This window comes from Notechis scutatus, chromosome 3, assembly GCF_049901735.1.
Source record: "Notechis scutatus isolate UNSWTSFEM ecotype Mainland chromosome 3, rNotScu1.2, whole genome shotgun sequence".
NCBI lineage: Eukaryota > Metazoa > Chordata > Lepidosauria > Squamata > Elapidae > Notechis > Notechis scutatus.
The window spans coordinates 36,577,419-36,591,683 of NC_142011.1; the positions used below are offsets into that span (position 1 = coordinate 36,577,419).

General features: G+C 42.9%; 1 protein-coding gene across 4 annotated transcripts in view; it reads right to left on the reverse strand.

The window, feature by feature from the left end:
* LGR6 (leucine rich repeat containing G protein-coupled receptor 6) overlaps positions 1 to 3,808 on the reverse strand; it is a 147,223-nt gene extending 143,415 nt beyond the window's left edge. The window contains exon 1 of one of the 4 annotated variants that reach the window (XM_087959525.1): positions 3,335 to 3,808. In XM_087959525.1, the coding sequence (XP_087815651.1) occupies positions 3,335 to 3,561 (227 nt within the window). In that variant the 5' untranslated portion in view covers positions 3,562 to 3,808. The remainder of the gene's footprint in view (positions 1 to 3,334) is intronic. The other 3 variants (XM_087959524.1, XM_087959526.1, XM_026680882.2) reach the window with 3 other exon arrangements.
* Between the last annotated feature and the right edge of the window lie 10,457 nt (positions 3,809 to 14,265).

Genomic DNA, 14,265 nt, shown 5'->3' on the forward strand with positions numbered 1-14,265 from the left:
ACTCCAAAGTTTCTCAAAGACCTTTTCTTTGAAAGATGTTAAATACATGTTCACCTTTCTTTCTAACATAGCATAATTCTAAATTCATAACTACAGCAAAAAAAGGACCTTTGGTGCCCCTTTTATGTTCTTGGTCTCATGCCTGAAAGATGAAGAGTCTTTCTCACAGAGTTCATATGTGTAATACGCATTCCAGCTTTGTGATGAGAGACTGTGTTGTGTTGACCTTGTGGCTAGGATCCCTGTGTCAAACCCAGGGCTAGTTCAGCACCAAACAAATAGAGCATTTGTCGCTGACCTTAAAAGGGGTGCTGATTTGCAGCATAGCTTTCAGTCCTGCTAGCACTTACAGCCATAGGGAGTCAAACCAGGCTGTACAGCAGGGGTGTCCAACCTTGGCAATTTTAAGACTTGTGGACTTCAACTCCCAGAGTTCCTCAGCCAGCTTTTGAGTTGAAGTCCACAAGTCTTAAAATTGCCAAGGTTGGACACCCCTGCTGTACAGGGAGAAGGGAAGCAGCATCAACAGTTGCTGCTGCTGTAGCTCAAAGACTTGTAAAGTAATTACACAAAGGTGTAAGCAGGGCTTTCTATAAGCAAATTACTGCTGTAAGTAATCAGGAGCCTGATCAGGGTGTCTCTAGGGCTGGCCTTGGGCAAATTGAAGGGAAAGACCTTGAAGACAAAGCAGATTTGGATGAATTCAGGGGTGGACTGGGTACCTGAATATTTTAACCTATTTTATTTTATTATTTTATTTGTATTTTAATGCTGCATGATGAGCTCCGAATTAGGATGGCCTCATCCTTATTTCACTTTGTTGGATTCTTAAGTGTTCTGTAGAAATCAGTTGTTCACATGTCTTGTGCAAAAGTGATGCCATGGACTGGAAAAGATGCATTTTAAAGGGGACAGGCTCCCAGCCATGGAAAGTATTTTATATAGGAACAGATACTCTGGAGCACAGGGCTGACCTCAGTTATTTAATAAGGTTGCTTATGGAGCCACTAGGATGACTAGGATGAGAAATTACTTCCATTTCAAATTAGTCTCCCACTAAGGCTTCATTGATGAAGCCAAAGATTTTCACTAATTCATTTTTATTTTTTATTTTTGCAGAAGGACTTTGAATATAGAACTTAGAGCACTCGAGCCAATATCTTGATTATGTATAGCTCACCATGTTAGATAGCTTTCAGTCCTGCTAGCACTTACAGCCATAGGGAGTCAAACCAGGCTGTAGATCAAATCCTTAATTATCTAGAAAACTTTCCTTCTTAAATATCTTTTTTTCCCGCAGCTTGGTGTAAAGGAGAAACACATTCAAATAACAACCAGAAAGCCAAAGTCTGGGAGATAAGACAATTGTATTACCTCCTGAGTTTTAACAGAATCCAGTTTTCTCCTAGAAACAGCCGTATATTCCTCTTAAAGGAGAAAAACTGGCTTGGCAGGAGATAACCAGGTGTGAGTGTTCTCCCACAAAACAGTCAGAAATGCCCCAAGACCCCAAGGCAAGGCTCCCATCTGACCTCTAGGCAGTGCTGCTTAAAGTACAGATAGATTATTTAGTGCAGTGTTTTTCAAATTTGGCGACTTTTGAGATGTGTGGACTTCAACTCTTAGAATGCCGACTGGAAAATTCTGGGAAGTTGAAGTCTGCACACCTTAAAGTTGCCAAATTTGAAAAGAAAAAAAAAAAACACATTGTTACAGTGTGAAGAAACAGACACTAGCTCTCTTTGTCAGGTATTCCACAAAACCTTTCTCACATATTTCCGGACAGCCTTTCCCAAACGTTTTGCATTGTCTCTTTGTATGCTTTCTTAAAGCAAAGCCAAATTCTTTCACTCCCTTCGCCAGCGCAGGGAAGTTTAGCTAAACCTCCTCTTGCCTCAATATGCAAAACCTCTTTCATAAGCGGGTGGCTGTCTGATTTTCAAAGGGAAAGCGCCGCTTGGAGAAAACAGCCACGAAGCATGCGGGGAGGCAAGGATTGCCCAGTTTTGCTACAGTCTCATTCAGCTACGCTACAGATAGACGAGCAAACAACTTTCCAAAGAACAGAATAGACGTGGCTAGGACCGGTGGAAGCGAAACTTCAAACGGTTCTCCTCTACCGTGGTTCGGGTTCACCGGACCAGAAGAGCTTGCTCTCCCCCCTACCCCCATCATCATCCCCGACCCCTTCAGTTTCCAAGCCGCGGGGGACAAGCTGGATGTTGACTCTCGCCAAGCCTGCAAATCCCCAAAAGGTCCCGGCCCCTTGACTTGAGCACTAGGGAAGAGAGAGATGGGATCCCCGACGCAGTTTGCCCTAATTACTCAAGATAAATATACTCTTAAACAACCAGAATCTGCCCTGCAAACAAGCTCTGTTTCCGCTGATCCGTAGCAATCAAGAAGTAACGCAAGCAGAACATCACAGTATAAACAGGCTTTGCTAAGGGGGGAGAGAGGGGGAGGGAGGGAATGAGACAGAGAATGAGAGAGAATGAATGAGAGACACACAGAGAGAGAATGAGAAGAGAGAACACAGAGAGAGAGAGAGAGAAGAGTGAGAGAATGAGAATGAGGGAGAGAGAAGAGAGAGAGAGAGAGAGAGAGAGAGAGAGAGAGAGAATGAGAGAGGGAGGAGAGAGAGACACAGAGAGAGAGAGAGAGAGAGAATGAGAGAAAGAGAGAGACAGAGAGAAGAGAGAGAGAGAGAGATGAGACAGAGAGAGAATGAGAGAGAGAGAATGAGAGAGAGAGAGAGGAGAGAGAATGAGAGAGAGAGAAGAGAGAATGAGAGAAGAGAGAGAGAGAGACAGAGACAGACAGACACAGAGAGAGAATGAGAGAGAGACAGAGAGAGAGAATGAGAGAGGGAGGGAGGGAATGAGAGAGAGAGACAGAGAGAGAGAGATGAGAGAAAGAGAGAGAGAGAATGAGAGAGAGAACAAGAGGAGGAATGAGAGAGAGAGACAGAGAGACAGAGACACAGAGAGAATGAGAAAGAGAGAGAGAGAGAGAATGAGAGAGACAGAGAGAGAGAGAATGAGAGAGAGGGAGGGGAGAGAGAGAGAGAGAATGAGAGAAAGAGACAGACAGAGAGAGAGAGAGAGAGAGAATGAGAGAATGAGACAGCCAGAATGAGAGAGAGGGGAGGAATGAGAGAGATAGACACACACAGAGAGAATGAGAGAATAAGAAAATGAGAGAGAGAGAGAGAGACGCTCCTCCGTCAGGAGGGCTGCCTCCTTCGTTCCTCCACCCGCCTCCCTCTCCCTCTCCCCCTCCCCTCCCCGGGAGAAGCAAAGCAAAGCAAAGCGCCTGACAGGTCTGTGCTTACAGGTAGGCAGTTAAGGAGCTGAGGCCGCCGGGCGCGGAGGCGAGCGCTAGTTCGGAGCAGTCGGCGGAAAGCGCGATGCCGTCCTCCTCGCAGTGGCAGAGCGGCGGGCAGAGGACCGCGACCCCCGGCGGCTGCGCCGATGCCAGAGTGCCGGAGAGCGACAGGACGAGCCAGCAAGGCAAGAGGCTGTCCAGCCGGGCGGCGAGCGCACCTCCCGCAGCCAGCATGCTGGCCGCCGCTTGGCCGTCTCCCTCTGCCCGAGCGGTGCGCAGGAAGGCTCCAAATCTGCTACCACGGCCGGCTGCACCTTCCGAAGCTCCTGGGCTCGTCTTGCTCGGCGTCGCCGGGAAGGGGAGGCATGGCTGGATGGTCGCGGTTATTGGGTTTCACACGGGCTGGGCTGGGCTGGGCTGGGAGGTAAAGACTCGCGGGGAGGAGTTAGCGACCGGGCGCCTGGATCCCGCTGCCTCCCTCGCGCAGGCATTTCATTCAAACGGAAGGCGCGGAGAAGAGACCTGCCAGCAACTGATACGCACCGAGACACATAAAATATGGAGGGGAGAGGGAGAGAGAGAGAGAGAGTGGAGAGAGGGAGAGGGAGAGGGAGGAGGAGAGAGGGAGGGAGAGTGGGTGGGAGGGAGGGAGGGGGGGAGAGAGAGGGAGGAGAGGGAGGGAGAGAGGGGGAGGGAGGGAGAGGAGGGAGGGAGAGAGGAGAGGAGAGGAGGGAGAGAGAGGAGGAGGAGAGAGGAGAGAGAGGGAGGGAGGGGAGAGAGAGGGAGGGAGGGAGGAGTGGAGAGAGGGAGGAGAGGGAGGAGGAGAGAGGAGGGGAGGGAGGGAGGGAGGGGGGAGGGAGGAGGGAGGAGAGAGGGAGGAGAGGGAGGGAGGGGAGGAGAGGGGAGGAGAGGGGGAGGGAGGGAGAGGAGGGGGAGAGGGAGGGAGAGAGGGGGGAGAGGGGGAGAGAGAGGAGGGGAGAGAGGAGAGGGAGGGAGAGGAGTGGGAGGGAGAGAGAGAGAGAGGGGGGGGGGGGGAGAGGAGGGGGGGGGAGGGAGGGAGAGGGGAAGAGGGGTGGAGGGAGAGAGGGAGGGAGGGGGAGGAGAGGGAGAGAGAGAGGGGGGAGGGAGAGGAGGGGGAGAGAGAGGGGGGAGGAGAGGGGGGGGGAGGAGAGAGGGAGAGTGGGAGGGAGAGGGGGAGGGGGGAGGGGAGGGAGGAGAGGAGGAGGGGAGGGTGGAGAGAGAGGGAGGGGAGAGAGGAGGGAGGAGGGAGAGGAAGGGAGAGGGAGGGAGAGAGGGGAGGGAGGAGGGAGAGGGGGGAGGAAGAGAGAGGGGAGGGAGGGAGGGGAGGGAGGGAGAGAGAGGGAGAGAGAGGGGTGGGAGAGGAGGGAGGAGAGGGGAAGAGGGAGGGAGAGAGAGAGGGGAGGGAGGAGGGAGAGAGAGGGAGGGAGGGAGGAGAGAGTGGGAGGGAGGGAGAGAGAGGGGGAGGGAGAGAGAGGGAGGGAGAGAGAGAGGAAGAGGTTGAATGAATGAATGAATGGAATGAATGAATGAATGAATGAATGAACTATTTCTGACAAAGTATAGTATCCATCAGTTCTTGCCAACCGCAGCTACCAGGGCCAATTAAAAGGGGTTTAAAGAAGCTGTAGTTGCCTATAGCATTGTCCTACCTAGGCCTAGACCGTTACAAGGGCTTTTGTCCTTTTCCTCCTGCCCACTAGTCTACAAAGGTGTGTGCTTGTCATCTCAAAGAGAATTTCTCTTAACTACTTTTTTTTTCTTCCTATCCATTTTCATTTTTTTTTTAAAATGAAACTCTAGAGAACAGTAGATCATAGCTAAAATGTGATGTTCATGCATTTCTTTAATGAGGTTGCCATGGGTTATGGGTGAATGTCCTGTTTTTATGTGCAATCCTCTCTCCGATGTTTGCAGCCTTCCTGGCTCCCTACACTTCCATTAAGTCCCTAGAGAATTCTTTCCACTGGACTTCTGCAGTAACTATGCTTTTGTTAGCATTAAGGATGAGTTACATTCTTAAATGATTGTTAGAAGATTTTTCCACCCAGAGTTTTGGTGGAAACTAACAAAAGCCCCCCCCCCCATACTGAGCCCTAGGTTGTTATATTGGCCCATTGAATCAATCCTAATTTTACTGGTGCAATTTAATGTAAAGATTCCTAGACAGTCAATTTTAGACCACTTAGGCTCTTCCTCCAGGAAAGAGACAATCCACGGACAGGTGTGCCTGGAAAATTTAATTTAAAAGCATACTGAGACTTAAAGAGACATATTAAGCAGAGATTCAGTTTAGATGGCAAAAGGCAATGCAGCCTCTCTTAAATAGAAAGAAAAACATAAACACATAATGGCTGGAAAAGTTCAGTCAGCAAAGTAACAAAGGCACCCATCCAAGAGGTTTATTTGCATGCATTTCACAGAAACTGCTTCCAATGTTTCACCTTTTTATTCTTGATATTCTTTTTTTCTTCATACATTGAGTTGTTGCTCAGATAAACACCTGCAACTTTGCTTACCCAGTGTAAACCTATTTAGTATCGCCGAATTGTGCAATCATTGAATTGGAAGGAGAATTTGAGCCTGTACAGCCTGTTCTCACTGGTACTATTTCTTTCTGACTAGTAGTAAAGCATATACATTATATATATATATATACATGATATACATTATTTAAGTTTGACATCAAAATAATTATCCTAACTTCTCACAAATTTTGTAACTGTGAAGAAGAAAGGATAAAGTATAGAAAATGTGCCCTGTTGGACAGTCATTACAAATTTATATTTATTCAACTTTGGAAGACTGGCTAATCATAATCTGTAGAAGAATTAGCCATTCATACAATGTACCTAGGCTACCTTTGTTTCTAGCCAATATGTTTCTCATAATGGCTTTCAAAAAGAATATATCAAATCACAATAGGCAATAAAGCATGCACAGACATGGATGAATGCTAAAACAAACAGAACTAGGAAGTAGCATTTCAAATCTCCTTTAAGTTTGCCATAGATGTAATTATTGAAAGCAAGTAATATTCCTTACTTTACATTACAAAATATGGAATCGGCTAAATCCTTTCTTAATTTAATGGGATGGAAAAAGAAAATCAAAGTACCATGAAAACTTTAGAAATGCACTGATTAACTTTGCATGGGCTCAAAGTAGGAAAATTTGCAATCGGCTTAAATAAAGGAAATCAGATTGAGAAGTTAACGAAGCTATTTGGGAAGGAAGCGTTCATTGGGCAATTAAGATTACAGTGAATATATGCTGAAAGTGGACTATTGGAATACAAATGGTGACTTCTGTCCAGCCTGACAGAAAAATATTTAAAGGCTATACATTTCTTTGAAAACTGTCCCATTTTCTTTATGAAAATGAAGACTATAAGATTTCATGTGCCTGCTGTGAAAATGGCAAGAAATGCTCTATAACACGGGTGCCAAACTTGTGACATCACGTTGCCGTCACGTGATGTTTCACAACATTTTTCCCATTCGCGGAGCTGGGGTGGGCGTGGCTTGTGCATGACACATCCAGCCTGCAGGCCACCAGTTTGACACCCTGCCTATTCTTGGGCTAAGTATTCTAATCATTACATTTTGAGCATTACATTTGGAAGCCACATATACAATGTGGCAGGGTGGTACCTGAGTGCTTACACTGTGCACTACCCAGGAGGCCTATAACTTACTTATAGAATTCAGTTGGTGCTTTGTACTACAAAAGTATATTGATCAAGCTGCATCTAATAGCACCCATAGATTGTGAGCCCAATTCACAAGGGAGGACATATATGGGCAACTTGCAACTCTAGAACTGAGGACATAGAAATTTAATAGAAATTTAAATGCTGCATACAGTAAAAGTCCTTCTTCTAGTTTAAGAAAGGAAGAGGGTGTCAGAAAGACAAGAGAAAGGGGAATAGATATCTGGCTCCATTTGGGCTTCAGACCTGCAACCTTCAGCTCTCAACTGATTCTCTCCTCAGCGGGGAGGAAAAAAGCCCATCCCATCTTTTTTGTCACAACTTACTAACAGTATATTTATGGTGAGATACTCGCTATAGTCAGCTGCAGTTCATTGACTATGTCCTGACCTTTTACTGATTTCAAAGGATTAGCCTCTTTTGCTGCTGAAACATTTAATCTTCTTCCTGAGCACCTCCATGACCTTTTCTCTTGAGACTTCAGTTAACTAGCCACAGTGAGGTTTTTAAAAGCATAATATTTTCCTCTTCCCTTGTGCAACTTAGAGCACTTGGGACCATTGTTTTGGCTCCATGCTGATGTAAAGAAAGGCTATCAGCGATGTTAGGAGGGGTCTCCACAGAGTCTAGTCAAACAAGTCAAGATAGCTGTGTCATGCACAACTTTCTCAGAAGAAGAGAAATACCTTGATAGATTGCATAAATATTTGCCAATATGTTTGAGTTGTGATCCCACTCAGGATTTTGAGTACTGGTAATGTTCTTTTTGAGACCTGCTGCTATCCTCAGCTACCTTCTTTGACTATACCCAAGTCATGAACATTTAGATGTTCCTCCTAAACATAAGCTATGCTGCCTCCTTCTCCTCCTCTAGATATTTCTGACTCTTTTTTTTTTCTGTGGGCACTTGTCATAAATGCTTTGGCATTCTTGTGGCTTGGATCTTAGATAGGCAGCAGAGAGAGAGGATGGGAACCAAAGGTTTTAATCTTGGTGTGGTTGCACTATTGGTGACTTGGAGGAAACCACCAGGGAGTCATTTGCAGGACCAAAGAGGGATGGAAAGCATCCCTGACTCATTGCTCCTAGCAGGGCCATCCAGGGTTTGAAATGCCACAGGCAATCTCTGTCCATGTTTCTTGGAGGTGTTTCAAGGTATAAACATGATCCCATCTTAATGTGAGAACACAGCAGGCACATAGACCAGGATGATTTGAAAGATCATGGGTGAGTGGTGGCCTAGACTACACATTTTCCTCTCTCACCCTCAGTTGCATTAAAGTTAAAGAAATTAACTTTATTAAATTAACTGTTGCATAAATGCCTCTTCACAAAGTAGAGGAAGTGCAACAAACTGAGTATGTGTATTTTTCTGTGGAAAAAGGCTAAAAGAGGAATAAGGGGGAATAGGAGAGGGGAGGAATACATATTTAGCTACTCTGCTGATAAGTAGAGCAGATTTTTAAAAAAAGCTGTGCAAGAAATCATGTATCTCAACAAGCCTAGAATGCTAGGCAGGCTCAGAATATGCTTGTCCCAGATTTATTGAATAAATCACAGTTGGCTGGATTCATAAAGATATATTCATAATTTATTTATTTTTTTCACATTACTCCAAGAAGCACAAAGCCGAAGACACAAGCCTGAAGATGACAAATGAGATTTCGTCGAAACGTCGCCAAAATACTTCCAATTTTACGCGGGAGAAAACCCGCATAACCAAAGATCCACATTCATAATTTACTAACTACAATGGCTGGATTGACAGGACATACAAATAAAAATCACATTATGGCTTAGCATACTACATGAATCCTCCCATACTGGGGATCTCCTTTTAAAGATTTGTGTCTTACTTATTTAGAGAAACATGGAGTGTTAATGCCTGGAGTAGAATTTGGTATTGGGCTTCCCAATCTTTAATCAGTTCCATTGGTTGATTGTTCTCACTGTCAGAAAGTTTCTCCTTATTTCCAGGTTAAATCTGTTTCCATCCATTATTCCTTGTCTGGCATTCGGCTACTTTAGAAAATAGCTTGACCCCCTCCTCCTCTCTGTGGCAGCCCCTCAAATATTGGAACACTGCTATCTTGTTTCCCCTGGTCCTTCTCTTCACTAGACTAGCCACTCTTCACTAGATTAGACTAGTCGAGGACTCCCTGTATTGTGGATGCTGTCACGAAGTGATTGCCAGGGGTTGCAAATAGTTAAAAGACTATCAGACACTCTTCTGCTTCTACACCATTGCAGGCTGTTTCCTATCAGACTTTTCTTTTAACCTATTTTGAGATATTTTAACCTATTTGGAGGGAGGAATGCAACCACACATCATTTTTATGTTCTGAGAATGTTTATGGGAGTCCAGAGGAATCTAAAGGCACTATCAGAAATGAAGATGACATTTCCTCAAGAGGGTCTTTACTATTTATGAGTTGACATATCCAGTATAACTTGCAGCCTCTGGACCTTCATGGCAATCTATTATCCTTCTCTCATTCTCTCTCATTTATATACTGCCAGAATCCAAGGACTCCTGGCAGTTTGCAACCATAAAAACATAAAGCAGTAGAAATAAGAGCAAAATAAAAATATAATAGAATTCTTTCTTTCTTTACTGATATATAGAATTCTTTATTCTTTATTGGCCAAGTGTGATTGGACACACAAGGAATTTGTCTTGGCGCATATGTTCCCAGTGTACATAAAAGAAGAGATGCATTCATCACGAGTCAAGATACAAAATCAATTCAAGTTATTACAAGTTCTGACCCCATTTAGCTTTCCAAGGTCAGCTTACTTCAATTTGGCTAGACTGGAAAGAAGAAACAAAGTCCCAGAAGAAACAACATCCTGGAAGACAATGATAATCCACTTCCATGCTATTGCCGGGGGGTGGGGGCGTGGAGGAGGAACCCTATATGGACACGAAATCACCTAGAGTCGCGACTTTGGGGCAGATAACAACAATTGTCAAGTTATTTCCAGGCATAATAGCAGCTTTCAGTGCTCTATTGGAGACCTAGTTGCATAAAGCCCATGAAGTATTCCTGTATAACTGCTTTCAGTACTAATTTGTATATTCTTAAGAGGAAATTCTAGCTATTAATTTAGGCAATAGCTGGTCCTGTTATCTAACTCTAGACTACACTCAACAACCCATTGCGCCTGTACTTTGTTTGTTTTGAAATGTGGCAGCAACCTATACTTAGTCTGGCTTTGTCCTCTTCTCTATGTTTTTTGGCCAACTGAATATGGCCACCTTATGACACAATCATAAATCATCCTATTTATGCATGTACATGTGTGTGCAACTATATGCATGATGCAAATATATAAAAACATGTTAGAATGAGAGACTGCATGATTTTAAAGTTTGTAGGTAAGAAAAAAACCTAGTATGTGATGGGGGGCATGCATTTTGCTAAGTTAATACTTCGCTATGCTAAAGTTGCACAATATGCTAAGCTCTAAACCATAGTTTGAAACCACTTTTGCAATGTTAACTCACCATAGTAAGATATCATGAAACTGGTTTTGGCTTAGCACTTTCCATATGCAAGTAAAGATACCTTTGTCCATTTCCTTGCCCAATTCCAACTCTTCGTTTTCAGATTAAAAGTCATTTCTTTAGCATTTCTGACTTTCTTTCATTTCGGTTGATGGATGTTTTAAATGTATACACCGCAATATTAATATCAAATTTTAAATTATGCTAAATAAAAATACATTTGGTCAGGTACTAAGGCTAGTAGCAAGACCTTGTGCCATTGTGTAGCTTAGATTCAATGGGGTGTAACTGGTACAAGTGTTGAATTAAAATTGGGGAGAGCCAAATTAAAGTCCACCTACAGACATGAGCCAGACACTGTCACCTTAAATCCACCTCATCATTTTTTTTTTGTGAGAGTAAACTGAAAATAATTCCCTATTTCATTAATTGTTCTCAATGGTGTAGCTTGCCTTCTGGGGTTGTGGGTGCTTCATCACTGGAAGTTTTCAAAAGATAGACTAGACAACCATTTGACTGGGATAAATCCTGCCTTGAGCAGGGGGTTAAATTAGAAGACCTCTAAGGTCCCTTTTGGCCCCGTGATTCTATAACTTGCCTTGAGTTCTTATAGAACACCATAGGGTAAAACGATATAAATTTGTTGTACCTGTCAAGAGTATATTCATGAACTGGAATAGAGCTTGGTAACAAGGTCAGCCAATGAATAGGCATGTCAACTAAATCAGCCAATGAAGACTGTTTTGGAAACTGAAACTAGAATTAGCCTGGGCTGGAAACTGAAACTAAAAGTAGCCTAGGTGTGGCTCTATGTTAAGCTCTGCAACTCTGCAGCTATGTTGAGCTCTGAGTCTGTCTATTGAACTTGCTTGCTTGCTGAAGACTGGAGCTCTGCTCTGAACTTGCAACATGTTTTATGTTTGAGTTTTCTCCATGTTGGAGAAATCTACAACTGGTTTGTAAAATCTACTTATGTTTATAAAGATGTTAAATGAAGCATCAGCCATCTGTGTTTATTTTCTGGCACTGAATTATCGCTGCAAAACTCTCAATATGATTTTTTAAAAAAATATATTGCTGCTGTTCTGGAAGGGGTATGGTTTTTATATTGTGGATTTTTAAAGTTGTAAACACCTGTGTGAGAGTTGGGCAGCCGTATAAATTTATCTCATCCATAAATATAACTAGCAAATAATCAATTTTCTTTATTCTACTATAAGAATGATGGATTCGGGAAGGGTCGCAAAATGTCTATATCCCAATCTGACGATTTCCCTTTATAACGAAAAGCAATGAGGCAATGTATTCACTAGACTGGCAATATTGGTTGGCAAATTTATTACAAATCATTTACCTGTGTGTCTGTGGCTTGCCTTAAGAAACAAACAGGTCAGGGATTCCCAATTTTATTTAGCTCCATCGGCCATGCCAGACTCTTGGCAAAGAGCACAAGAGCCAAGCCATTGAGAATGCTAGCAATATTCCCAGTTGCAAGGCTGGGTTGGGAGCTGCAAATATAGGCTGGAGAGAGGGAAAGGCTGAACGTTGCCCAACTCCTTTAGGAGGAATTCTATCTCCCATTTCCTGCCAACACCCCCCCCCCCACCCCTGGCTCAGGTTGCTTGTGCCTTTCCCAGTGTAGACTTCAATTGCTTCTTGTCTTTTCTTCCCTTCTCTTTAATTGTGATGCTCCTGGGAGCCAGACATTATCTGGGGCCTTTGTTACTTGCTTAGAGCAAACTTCCTAGCTTTGATCTCCATTTCAGGGCCTCCTTTTCTTAAGGCCATTCTCCAGGAATGAAACCCAGCAAAGCCAGAAATCTAAGACTCACTCTGAGCAGCGAGTCTTCCGCCCACCTGCTCTGTCTGCAAAGCTTCCCCAGAAGCTAAGGTGTGTGTCTGGTGGCGGTAGCAGGGAAGCATGGCGCATATTCTTGATAGATGTGCCCCCGTGGTACATTCTTGATCATAAATTGCAAGGTGCCTTCGCCAAAACGAGTTTTGTGGCCTAAAGGTGTCACTAAGACAAATTGGGCTTTTCATAGGAACTTTCCAAGGAGTTGGTTGACTGACTGGGTTCTCACACTGCATAAAAGCCTTAATATAGTTTGCTTGTTTGGGCTTAATTGTGATAATTGGGCTTAATTGTGATTTAATTAACAGAAACAAATTGTAAATCTTAAAAAAAAAATCATGGCATAGCTCAATATATACACCCCAGTATTCTCTCAAAGTCAAATGCATAAGATTTGAGATATGGGAAGTTGGACAATAAAAGACTTATACAAAATAGTATTTAAAAATAAAGAAAATAAACCACATAAACAAATGCTAGATAATTAATTTTTCCCCATCAGCTGGCTCATCTGTCTTGCATTTCAGTTGTTCAGGTTTTCAATATTTTCATTCTGATGACTACATTGTACCATGTTTGAAAATATGCTAGCCAGACAATATATAAATAAATGTGGTGTGTAATCAGGTAGCAGACTGATTTAGAAGACGCATAAGAAATTTACAGGTTACAGAATCTTACATAAAATTTTCTGCTATTTTCAATTTCATTTCCAAAATGAATTTACATGACTAGATTAGGATGTTTAGAATTTCTCAGAATTGTTATCAGAGAGTCAATCTTTAAAACTCTCATTTTTTTATACTTTTGTTATCAGAGAGTCAATCTTTAAAACTCTCATTTTTTTATACTTTTCCTACTTTCCATCCAATTCTACCATTTGCCTACTCTTAAATCTCTTATGCTTCTCAGAATGCTAATGTGACCTTTCTCCAAATTTCTCTCAAAACTTTTTCCAGGCAGTCAACAGAAATTTCCCCTCTAGTCAAAATACCACCTTGTACTCTTCTATAATGTGTTCCCTCAATATTTGCTGATTATGACCAAACTTGAGGAGAAAACAAATTAGACAGTGTTTTTTTTACTCAGGCTTAACTTCCATGTTGTTTTCTTGGCAACAGTTAGTAGTTTGCTGTTCCTTTTATCTGAGATATTTTCTTAATTTCCCATTAATTGAAGTTATATACAGATATAACTCAGTTTACCTTTTGAGCGCAGCAAGATCAGTTACGTGCTTCCACCTCTTGAGACAATAAATTATAATCCAATTTACCTTGAATTCTGGGGGTTTATCTATGTGGTTGCTAACAATCAACATTAACTTGGTGGCACATAATCAATCAGTCAGTTAATCAATATCTCAAGTGCAACAGGTTTGGAAAGACTACTTACAATAGTTGACTTATAACAGTAATGAAGCCTGCCTGTTAGGTTGTAAGTCATGACAGAAAAACAAAGTTGGAAGGGACCTTGGAGGTCTTCTAGTCCAACCCCTTGCTCAGGCAGGAAACCCTATAGCATTTCAGATAAATGGTTGTCCAATCTCTTCTTTAAAACTTCCAGTATTGGAGCACCCACAAATTCTGGAGGCAAATTGTTCCATTGATTAGTTGTTTTGTCAGGAAAATTCTCTTTAGTTCTAGGTTGGTTCTCTCCTTGACGAGTTTTCCATCCATTGCTTCTTGTCCTGCATTCAAGTGCTTTGGAGAATAGCTTGACTCCCTCTTCTTTGGAGCAATCCCTTATATATCATGTCATCCTTAGTTCTTCTTTTCATTAACCTAGACATACCCAATTCAGCAACTGTTCTGTTCTAGTTTTAGCCTCCAGTCCCCTAATCATCTT